The 11,316-nt window shown below is 41.6% G+C and overlaps 1 protein-coding gene across 1 annotated transcript; it reads left to right on the top strand.

Moving 5' to 3' along the window:
* The first annotated feature begins 500 nt into the window (after nt 1-500).
* LOC119167621 (piggyBac transposable element-derived protein 3) lies at nt 501-3,052 on the top strand. Its single transcript, XM_037419126.2, has 3 exons — nt 501-696; nt 960-1,102; nt 1,345-3,052. The coding sequence occupies exons 1-3, from the start codon at nt 666-668 to the stop codon at nt 2,956-2,958; spliced, it is 1,788 nt and encodes a 595-aa protein (XP_037275023.2). The 5' UTR covers nt 501-665; the 3' UTR covers nt 2,959-3,052.
* Nucleotides 3,053-11,316: the final 8,264 nt, after the last annotated feature.

Here is an 11,316-nt window from a genome sequence, read left to right on the forward strand (position 1 = left end):
ATTTAGAAAACTTCAATTGTATGGTTTCGTTAAGAATATTGTTGGTCAATACATTTGCCTATAGTTATGAAGAAAAGTTTTATTATGTTTGCCGATGCAATATACCCATCAGATATCACATCATCTGCAGGCACACATGTGACCTTAAAACAGCAGTCTCGCAAGCGATAGAGGATCATGTGTACCTACACTGAATTTCCGAGTACAAAGAATGTTTTTGTTGTAATCTCTCCCATTCTCTAATTTGTCAGTGAACATGTTCATATTTTCTATATCTCTGAATTAATCAAAGAGAGTGCCAGATACCAATGTGACAATACATTTGCGCATCAGATTTTGGGCATTTTTGTAGTAAGTAGTAATTGGGTTTACGCAATCTCGTTAAACCAGCAACCGTGAGAGGGGCAAGATGTTGTGATTTTCTGAGAATTCTTTCGTTGATGACATGTCATTCAGGTATTCTCATAAAACAAAACAGAAAAATATCCCCTTCAGTCACGGCGTACACATACGTGTACGCGATTCTTTTGATTTTTTTTTCTTCCTTCTGATTCAAATTTCGCGCGCGATATTTGTTGTAAAAAGTTGTATGGGCTTTGTGCAGTACTACTAGCGCCATCTGTTCTTGTTGACAAGAAATAAAGCAGTAAACAGCCACTTCCAAAATGGATGCCACCACATTCTACGGTGATACCGGTAAGTCCCTTACAAAATTGAATTTTCCTTTAGTATTGATACTTTTAGAAGGCAAGTGTCTAGATTTTTTATGCTGTTTTGTACCTAAGGAACACAGAAAAACCGCAGAATGTGTTAGAAGTATTATTTCAAGATAGAAAATTGATTGTGAAATCTTGCGTACACAATTGTGTATGGCGTGCCCCAAGCGGCACAGACCGACTGCTGGAGTTTCTCGTAGTTGGCAATTTTCTAATAAATATTTGGGTGTTTCGCCATTTCAGACTTGAGAAATCATGCGACAAACCGAGGGAGGCTTGATTCTGAGAGGGCTGAAAGGCTGCTGTCCGGAATCGCCGATGGCAACACGTCGGACATTGGTCTGTCTGACGACGACGATGAGGAGGAAGGACATACAAGTCAGCTGGTGAGTGTAGAAATGCTGTGGCTTCGTTTTTTCTATCCCAATTCAATACTTACCTTAGTCTACGTTGCTTTGCTTTTGTACTGTGCTGCTTAGTTGGGTTTCAAAAAAAGTATTCGTTTTTGCGGCCAGTAACCCTAGAGTAGGCATGAGCTATTCTTTTGTGGATCAGTGGCAAAATGGTAGGCGCGGATGGGAGTGCAACCCATTTTTCAGGGCAGTAATGGAATAATTGTATTTTGCAGGCGGGCACCACAGGCAGTGATGCTCATCCGTCCGGATTAGTGAACAGTGATGAACAAGCAGAAGTCATCAATCGACAAAAAAGGAAAGTGGTTTGGACAACTGCGGAATTTGACCGGCCCCCCACAACATTTCATCGCTCCAGTGACACTGATGTCAATCTTGTGAGTGAACCACTTGAGTACTTCTTACGGTACATCACAGACGACATTTTTGAAGAAATTGCGCGTTGTACGAACATCTACTCACTGCAGACAGGAGGAGCCATCCTGGGAACAACTCCAGAAGAAGTGAAAACGTTTTTCGGGATGCTAATGATAATGGGAACCCTGAAATTCCCACGCATCAGAATGTATTGGAATCCTGCCACGCAAATACAGAGCGTGTCGGAAGCCATGAGCGTGAACAGATTTTTCAGGTTGCGGTCAGCGTTGCACGTCACAGAGCCAGATGCAAACCATACTGGTACAGACAAGTTTTGGAAAGTACGACCGCTCCTTGATGCTGTAAGGAAGAGGTGCTTAGAGTTACCTGCGACTGAAAAAAACAGCATCGATGAGCAAATGATCCCCTTCACGGGAAGAGTTGCGGCCAAACAATTTGTACGGAACAAGCCAAACCCCGAAGGGGTGAAAGTGTTTCTTCGGTGCAGCTCCAGTGGGGTAGCACATGACTTTGAGATTTATCAAGGCAAAGGTACCGGCACATCTGCCGAGCACAAGCATCTTGGGCTTGGTGGCTCTATTGTCATGAGGTTGGTAGAAGGTCTCCCTAAACAAGAGAACTTCAAATTGTATTTTGACAATTATTTTACATCTATTCCGCTACTCCAGGAGCTAAAAGAAATGGGCATTTGGGCCATTGGCACTATCCGCAGCAACAGATTGCAGGGATGCCCATTGAAGACTGACAAAGTGTTGAAAAAGGAAGGACGCGGCAGTATGGATGCCAGGGTCACTAGAGGAGGTGACGTAACAGTTGTAAGGTGGCAGGACAATGGCATCGTGAATGTTGCGTCAACGTTTGTGGGTGTTGGGGAGGCAAAAACTGTGAAGCGGTGGAGTGAGTCCACAAAGCAGCATGTCGACATACCATGCCCAGAAATTATCACCAAGTACAACGAATCGATGGGCGGAGTCGACAAGATGGATTTCTTGCTATCCTTGTACCCACTAAAACAACGAACGAGAAAGTGGCCAGTGCGAGTAATTTCTCACTTTACATCATTTGCTCTTGTAAATAGCTGGCAAGAATACCTGACCGACGCGAATGACAACTCCATCCCACGCAGGAAAGTCCAGGACTTTTTAGCTTTTCAGAACAATGTGGGATTAGCGCTAATCATGTCTCACAAGAATGGTGCCAAGAAACGCGGTCGACCAAGCAACGAAGCCAAGGAGCCACCGAGAAAAGTGCACAATGCTGAGCTTCGGCCTGTAAATGCCGTACGGTATGATGGCCTACACCACTGGCCAGCACACACAGGCAATAGTTTTGCTCAGCGTTGCAAGTTGGAAGGCTGCAGGTCAAGGACGCGAGTCCGGTGCAGGAAATGCAATGTCTTCCTGTGTCTTTCGGCGACGAATGACTGTTTCTATACTTTCCACAACAAGTGAGACAATGTCTTTATCTTAATGGTTTTGTGCAAAGACAGCATGTGCTAATAACATCATTTTTTGTATGAAATAAACCAATTCATTGTCTGAGACATGTATTTGTGCCTTCAGTCATGTGTGCTGACTGAGTCACAATGTACACATATGTGTACACGTGCTAAAACTTAGGCAAAAGTAAAAACATTTTTTTTCTTTTCTTTATTTGTGTCCCTGGGACATCCTTTTACAGAAAAAATATATGTGGGAATTTTCCTGCACTTTGCTAAAATGTATGACTGAAGGGGATATAGTACAAACGTCATTTTCTTTAGCGAATGGGCACCTAGATAAAATTTCACAAAAAACCATTTATTAATTTGCCATGCATTCTTTATTACGGATTCGTTGGTCTAAATTTATTTATTTTGGTTACTGTTTGCGTCTGCAGTAGTATAGCTTTTATAGTAATATTTTTGTAGTATTTGTTACCGCTCACCAATGTGTAATCATGCCAAACTGGTAACACATACATTGTTTCATAAATCTATACGGCAATGCCATATTCGCGTTCCCTCCATATTAAATTCTCCAATGAGTGGTGTTTTTCAAAATCAAAACGGGGAAAAATGGCGACGCTTGCATCTGTCGCCTAAGGCTTGAAGCAGCGAATATGAATGATTATATAGAGTAATCTAGTTGTTTTGAAATTATTGCTAGGTTTTAGTTAGGCAAATAGCCGATACTAGGCGTTTTCTAGATTGCTTGTATGTATACGTGTTTATAGGCTTAGCTAGGTCATGCTAGGTGTAACGCAGATATAGCTTCCAGAATAGAAAGGTTCTACTTAGTGAACGATAAGTCACAGACACGACACCAATATCCAAGCTCCAGAAAGATTAACTCGCACTGAAACCAATCGTGCGCACCTCTCATATCTACGGGCACGTCGCAGTATACGCGCGAGGCTTCCATCGCATCGGGTCTTGCCGCAGCCATCAGTGCCTTTTTCTATTCCCTAGTATTTCCTCGTTGCACGTACTGCTGAAGAACACTGCGAAGATGCTTGTTAGAAGGTGAAACATGCAGCCACGGTGTTTATCCGGGTGTTAACTCAGACGGTTTATAGTGAGTGAGTAAAACAACTTTATTGTCCATCCAGCATAAAAGGGGAAGAGGTAGGGTAATTGAAGCAAGACTAGCGTGCTTGGACGTGTAGTAGCAGCCTACTCGCGTAAAATCTGTGGGGGCACCGCTTTCGGCTACTGGCGTTCCAGGATGCCAAGCACGTGCGGACCACGTCTCTTTGGTTGCCTGGCTCTTGGCTCGTGATTTCGCTGCTGATCTTTGTTGGCGTTGCTTCTTGGTTACTCGGCGGTGGCACAAAGTCCGAGACGATGGCTCATAATTTTGCTGTTGATATTGCTGATGGTGCTGCTGATGGTAGGTATCCGGGAAGAAGTGACCGTTTATAAAAACTTTCTTCTATTGCTGAACACGCCTGTCTAAAATCTTAAGTGTAGTTTGCAGCACGTTTGAAGCCGTCTTCGTTTCAAGTGGGACCATTGGGGAGCAGTAAGATCCATCCAGTTTTAGTGGCTGATAACCGCTCATGATGATGATAGCACTTCTACACTCTAAAAAAAGAGCGAGTAAAAAGGGTGTGTTTTTGTCCAACAATAATAATTGTCATTTATATTGTGTTCCAGCCTCACGCTATCACCCCGCGCCCGGTACATTCCGGTCACAATCGACATGCCCATTATCAGGGTTACATTGCATTCTCGATAAGAAAGTGGCCAGCGCCGAGTTTTCAAGAAAGGAAGTGAACGCAAGCCTGATGACGATTATTGTTTTGGGACAAAAAGACACCTTTTTTAATCGATATTTTTAAAGTGTACGCATTTGTGCGCACGAAAGGTCCCACGGCTGGCTTCAACATTATCGCTGCTAAAAAAACCACATATATTGCGAAGTGTTGTCAAACTTCCTTTCTTTGCGGCGTTTTGTAGTGGTATTGAATGCAGTGAGTGGCAGCAATGCACTGAAGTTATTGAAATTATTTTTTGTTTCTAACTTCCGCGAAGACTCAATGAATAACGTTGATACTCCCTTACAACTAGTGGGGCTCTCGAGGTGGAAAGGGGCCTTCATGGAAGCAGGTGCGGAAAGGATTAGTAAAAATTGCCAGGTAGGTTTTTTTTTTATTTATCCCACTGCTTGCTAGTCTCGTCTCGCAAAAGCAATACTTAGGTTTTACTAACGAATTAACCAAATCTACGATGGGGCACATATTTGATGGGGAATACTAATTATTTCCTGACCCTGGTTGGCTTGAACGCGACATTAGGAATTGATGTGCCAATTAAAGTCTTTTCTTTTGATTGTGACTGCAAACATAATATGACTCGTCTAATATGACAAGAACACATGAACGCACAAGAGAATATTGGCTAATGTTAAATGCATTTCATTGTGCTGAGTAACTATCGAATGAAAAGGCGAAATTGAAAATCGAGCAGAACTACTATAAAAATAAGAAATCTCTTCTTATTGTTCGAATTGTTTCCGTGGCGAGCGGATGTTGTACCACACGTCCACTCGTCCGTTTGTGAATACCGTGAAAATAACTTATTCTGCTTGAAAACGCAGTGAAAGTAACTTTCATACTTTACAAACACACGCATTTTGTATATACATCACAATACATCAAATATTGCCACTGTAATGCGTTTTACAAGCGCCCATTGGCGGGGGCTGTCAAAGCGTTGTGATTATCCAAATAATCAAGTAGTTTAAAGCCGTTCATCCTCTACGAAAGGCACACACGCTACTGCGCCTGTTCTCTTAAGGCCACTTGGTGGGTGCATAGCAAGTTTTAAAAGGTTTGATGCACTACGTGTTTGAATTACGCGCTAGGAACATGACATCGCTGTCGCGTTCAACTTTTAAAGGCGAAGCTTAAATGTCCCCTAATTTTGCAGTTTCGTGCTGCAGTTTCGTGCACTTTTTTGTGATTTTTACTCCTCAAAATGCCAAGGATGCTCACATTAAAGTTGCACGAAAGCACATATTTTTTTTATTCTACGCTGAATATAACACAAGCGTTTATCAGTCGCAATGCAAGTAACACTTGAATTGCGACTGATAAACTAATGAACATTCCGAAACAGAACGTAGTTCATTCATATTTATTTCGAATCAAAATAAAGAATGTAAAAACAGCGATGCATACACACACACACAGAGAGAGAGAGAGAGAAATGTCGCAGTCGTGGAAGAACTTATTTCATACAAAGAATGCACATCAAAATAGCCTAGATCGGATGAATTCTTACAAATAAATTGATGAGAAAAAAATTTGCAGGTGTTAGGCACAGGTGTAATAGAAGAACGGCGAAAGTCTGGCTGCCATCATGTAATACAAGTGAGCCACTACAAGCGACTACACATGATTTGCATTGAATTAACCGGTTGAACACATCATGTCAGAACCTTCGCCTTTTTCGAAGGTGTGCAACTATTAGCGAAGTACATCCTGCACCCCTGTTAGAAAATAGACGCACCTAAACACTTGAAAATTGTGTTTAGTCTGTGAGTAATCACGAGCTACTTGTAATGAGTGGGAAGGTTTTCTTTACTCGACCATTACGCATTTGAGATGACGGGACATCTGGTGCAGTTGTAGGCTTCTGACGCGCCGTTTTACGACTGTTAGCGGCACTCCTCGGCCGACATTACGTCTCTGTCGGGTCATCACTAGTATTTATGGAAACAGCAGCAACGACCGCCAAATAACCATTCTAGCAGTTATATTTCACTCTGTTTCAAATGCTACACTCTAATTTTCATTCGAAAGCAAGTTCAGGGAAAGCGACAAAATTCAGGACAGTTGGTGTCATATAACGTATAAAACAAGTGCGCTGCCTAAATCTGCTGTGCTTATTTATTCTAATAAGGAAGTTACATTTGACTAATCTAAAAAATACTGTTTTCATCTTTGCTTGCTCCCACAAGACAGTGTTAGTTACTCACAGTTTAATTACAGCCCCTTGTTGCAATGCATTGTATATGCGTACATCTGAGACATCTCTAGGCGTACAATTTCATTCCCTACGAGTACATCTAAGGCGTTCTTTTGAAAAATTTGTTGTTGATGTGGGAGCAAGAAGAAATCGTAAGATAAAAAGCCCGCCAGCAACTCTGAATATTAAGAAAAACTGGGTCGCTGAAGTGCTGGCGCAGTGCAATAGGTTGTGAATTGCTTGCTTGTAGAGAGTGCTTCTTTTCTTCGGAGTGTTGCCTGTACTCCCACTCTGAGTCAGTCATCTTTTTTTTAGTTTTTTCACTACCGAAACAAAACCATATCGTATTTTTGTGTTGCTTTAGTCACCGTGCCTAGGACTGGAGCGGCAGTATAGCTTTATGTGCGAACGTACTTCGGCAACCTGAATAAACATCGGCTACATTGTGTTTTTTTCTACTTGTGATTATGTGCCATGATGGCTGGAAGACACTTCTATCACAAAAAGCAATTACCCGAGCAAAGTTGTGCCAGCTTTGATGAATAGATGGGAGGTTGGCGTACACAGTCTTAAAATCAACTGCAGATTATCTTTTATAGTACTCATGTATATTAAGAAGACGAAGAAAGATGCATGTGAATGCAATGCAGTTGAATTTTCTCTCATATGCATACTGCTTATATAGAATCTGCAACCTTTTTTTCTGGCAAATACAGCAATAAACATTTTTGGTGAGACAGCCTGACACAGCAATCTATAACTTAACTAATAATGCACCATCCTTTTCTACTTAATGACACTCTGGGAGACGCCACTCTACTAATCACACTTGGGAAGGTAATAGGCAGCTTTTCATCAGGTTGAGTGAGCCGTAATGCTAGTGGGGTTACAAGCAGTAACCAAGCAAAGCCTATAGCAATAAAATTATCTCTATGTTCCTCGATCTCTAATATATAATGGTCTTACTAGCGCTTGTGGTTGAATTATATTCCCAGTACAACGAAGTGTTACTCGAGCTACAGATAGCTTAACTAAGTAACGTAATGCAGTGTGTTCACTCAGGAATATTACCATTAACGTACTGCTTATCAACAAAATGCGACCTGAAATGACAGCAAACCAGAAGAAATGAAAGAATAAATACATGTCGCTTAGGAAGATCTTTGGGACCAGTACTTATATGTGTGCCAATCTTGATTTACTCACGATCTTGGTCTCTACAGGATGTATGCCCAAAAAGAGTAATAAGATACTCTTAATTATTGCTTATTTGTAACTTTTTCTAATTAAGGGTCCTGAAAACACGTGGTGAACAGCTTTGAAGATATCTTGTCTCCCTGCCTTACACCCTTCTTTAATGAAATTTAGTCACTTTTTATGGAGAACTCTGTGGGTACACTGTAGATATCTTTCAGTATGTTTACATAGGCTTCATCGATGCCTTGATTCCGTAGTTCCTACAACACTGCTTTTGTCTGGACTGAGCTAAATGCCTTCTGGTAATCCATAAACCTATGTATAGGCGATAGTTGTATTCTGTGCATTTCTCTATTACCTAATTGATAGTATCAATATGAATTTTTATGAAGTAGCCTGTACGAAACCCTGCTTGGTTCTTTGGCTGATAGAACTCTACTGTCAGCTTAATTTCATTCGCTATTCCTTTTGTAGATAGGTTGTAGAGAACGGACTGTAAGCTGATCAGCCTTTTTTATTTTCGAAGTCCTCATGTCTCCTTTCTTGTAGATTAAAAGGATGTCGGCCAAGATGCTGGTATCCTTCCCGTCAATAGACACGTCATATATCAGGTAGCCATTTCATGTAACAGAATTTCTCCCCTATATTTCGGCAGGTCCGTTATTACACAATTCTCACCAGCGGATTTGTCTCATTTATACGTTATAGGGCTTTTCTTACTTGACCTGTCATTACTGGTAGAATGTCGAATGTCTCTGTGCTATTATTGCTTCTTACATTATTATCCTGGTTGTTTCGGCTTCTGTACAGCTCTCCATAGAGCTCTTCCGTCACTTCAACTATACTATTCATATTGGTTATGACATTTCCTTCGTTGTCCCTTAATGCGTACTTCACATTTTTGTCTACACACAAGATTGTCTTCGCAGATTTTAGGCTTTTGTCACTTTTACAACCTGCCTTATTCTCTCCATGTTATGCCTTCTGGTGTTGGCTGCTTTGCGCCTATTGACTAATTTTAAAAGCTCTATTAACTCTATACTGTCTATGGCATTTGAGACTTTTGTGATTTGTCATCTCGATGAGATATTTTTTCTACTGAGATAGTGTGCCAGTGTGCTGTCTAGTGACTGTACCTCTGACTTCATTTGAACACTCTTTGATGATACTAGTAAGAGTATCATTCATTATGTCAACGCTAGTCTCGGTAACCTCGTTTAGAGCCTCTAATCTATTCTTAAGCCAAACTCTCAATTTCTGTACATTGCCTTGCACCGATAGCTGATTAACTTGCTTCTTGCGGATCATTTTATGCCTTTGCTTTTTTTTAATCTAGGTGAATATAAGCTCTTACCGTTCTATGGTCACTGCATCCGATTCTGCCAACTGCTTATACATCCAGTACAATGCCTTGGTATGCACGCAGAATGAGGTATTTTTTTATTTTTAGTATTGCCATTAGAACTTCGTCACGTTCACTTACGATTAGCCCGTTTGTTGAAGAAGGTAATCATGATCCGTAAATTATTTCGTTCTGTGAATTCTGCTAATAACTGCACTATGGCACTTTTAGAGCTGATGCTGTATTCTTCTACTTCAAAGTCTCTAGCGTGTATCTAGCCTACTTTGGCTCTCATTCATCCATCAGAATAGCATACCAAGCTTTAACTTCATTATTGGCTGACTGTGCGTATTCAAATAAGCCTTCTAGCAGATGATCATCAATCATGGCTCGATGTAGGCGCGTAGGACTATACCACCTTCACCTTGTACCTTTTGGTAAATTTAATTATAATACTTGCCACCCTCTCACATATGCTATAGTATTCCTCTATGTTGCAAGCGATACTATTCTATATATGAAACCCCACCCACGTTTTTCTTTTTCTGTCAAATAATTCATGGTAGCATAGGACATGTCCAATCTTCAACACTGCTTAAGCCTCACTCGCCCTCCTTACTTTGCTTAGCCTTATTAGATCCCATTTCATCATCATCATCAGCCTGACTACGTCCACTGCAGGACAAAGGCCTCTCCCATGTTCCGCCAGTTAACCCGGTCCTGTGCTTGCTGCTGCCAATTTATACCCGCAAACTTCTTAATCTCATCTGCCCACCTAACCTTCTGTCTCCCCCTAACCCACTTCCCTTCTCTGGGAATCCAGTCAGTTACCCTTAATGACCAGCGGTTATCCTGTCTACGCGCTACATGCCCTGCCCATGTCCATTTCTTCTTCTTGATTTCAGCTATGATGTCCTTAACCCCCGTTTCTTCCCTAATCCACTCTGCTCTCTTCTTGTCTCTTAAGGTTACACCTACCATTTTTCTTTCCATTGCTCGCTGCGTCGTCCTCAATTTAAGCTGAACCCTCTTTGTAAGTCTCCAGGTTTCTGCTCCGTAGCTAAGTACCGGCAAGATACAGCTGTTATATACCTTCCTCTTGAGGGATAGTGGCAATCTACCTGTCATAATTTGAGAGTGCTTGCCGAATGTGCTCCACCCCATTCTTATTCTTCTAGTTACTTCAATCTCGTGGTTCGGCTCTGCGGTTATTACCTGCCCTAAGTAGACATAGTCTTTTACAACTTCAAGTGCACTATTACCTATCTCGGAGCGCTGCTCCTTGCCGAGGTTGTTGTACATTACTTTCGTTTTCTGCAGATTCATTTTAAGACCCACCTTTCTGCTCTCCTTGTCTAACTCCGTAATAATGAGTTGCGATTCGTCCCCCGAGTTACTCAGCAATGCAATGTCATCGGCGAAGCGCAGGTTACTAAGGTATTCTGCATTGACTCTTATGCCTAACTGTTCCCATTCTAGGCTTCTGAAAACCTCCTGTAAGCACGCGGTAAATAGCATTGGGGAAATTGTGTCCCCCTGCCTTACACCCTTCTTGATTGGTATGCTGTTGCTTTCTTTATGAAGCACTATGGTAGCAGTTGATCCCCTGTAGATTTCTTCGAGAATGCTTATATATACTTCATATACGCCCTGATTCCGCAGCGTTTGCATGACGGCTGATATTTCTACTGAATCAAACGCCTTCTCGTAATCTATGAAGGCTATGTATAGTGATTGGTTATACTCTGAGCATTTCTCTATTACCTGATTGATAGTATGAATGTGGTCAATTGTTGAGTAGCCTGTTCGAAATCCTGC

This window comes from Rhipicephalus microplus, chromosome 4 (assembly GCF_043290135.1).
Source record: "Rhipicephalus microplus isolate Deutch F79 chromosome 4, USDA_Rmic, whole genome shotgun sequence".
NCBI lineage: Eukaryota > Metazoa > Arthropoda > Arachnida > Ixodida > Ixodidae > Rhipicephalus > Rhipicephalus microplus.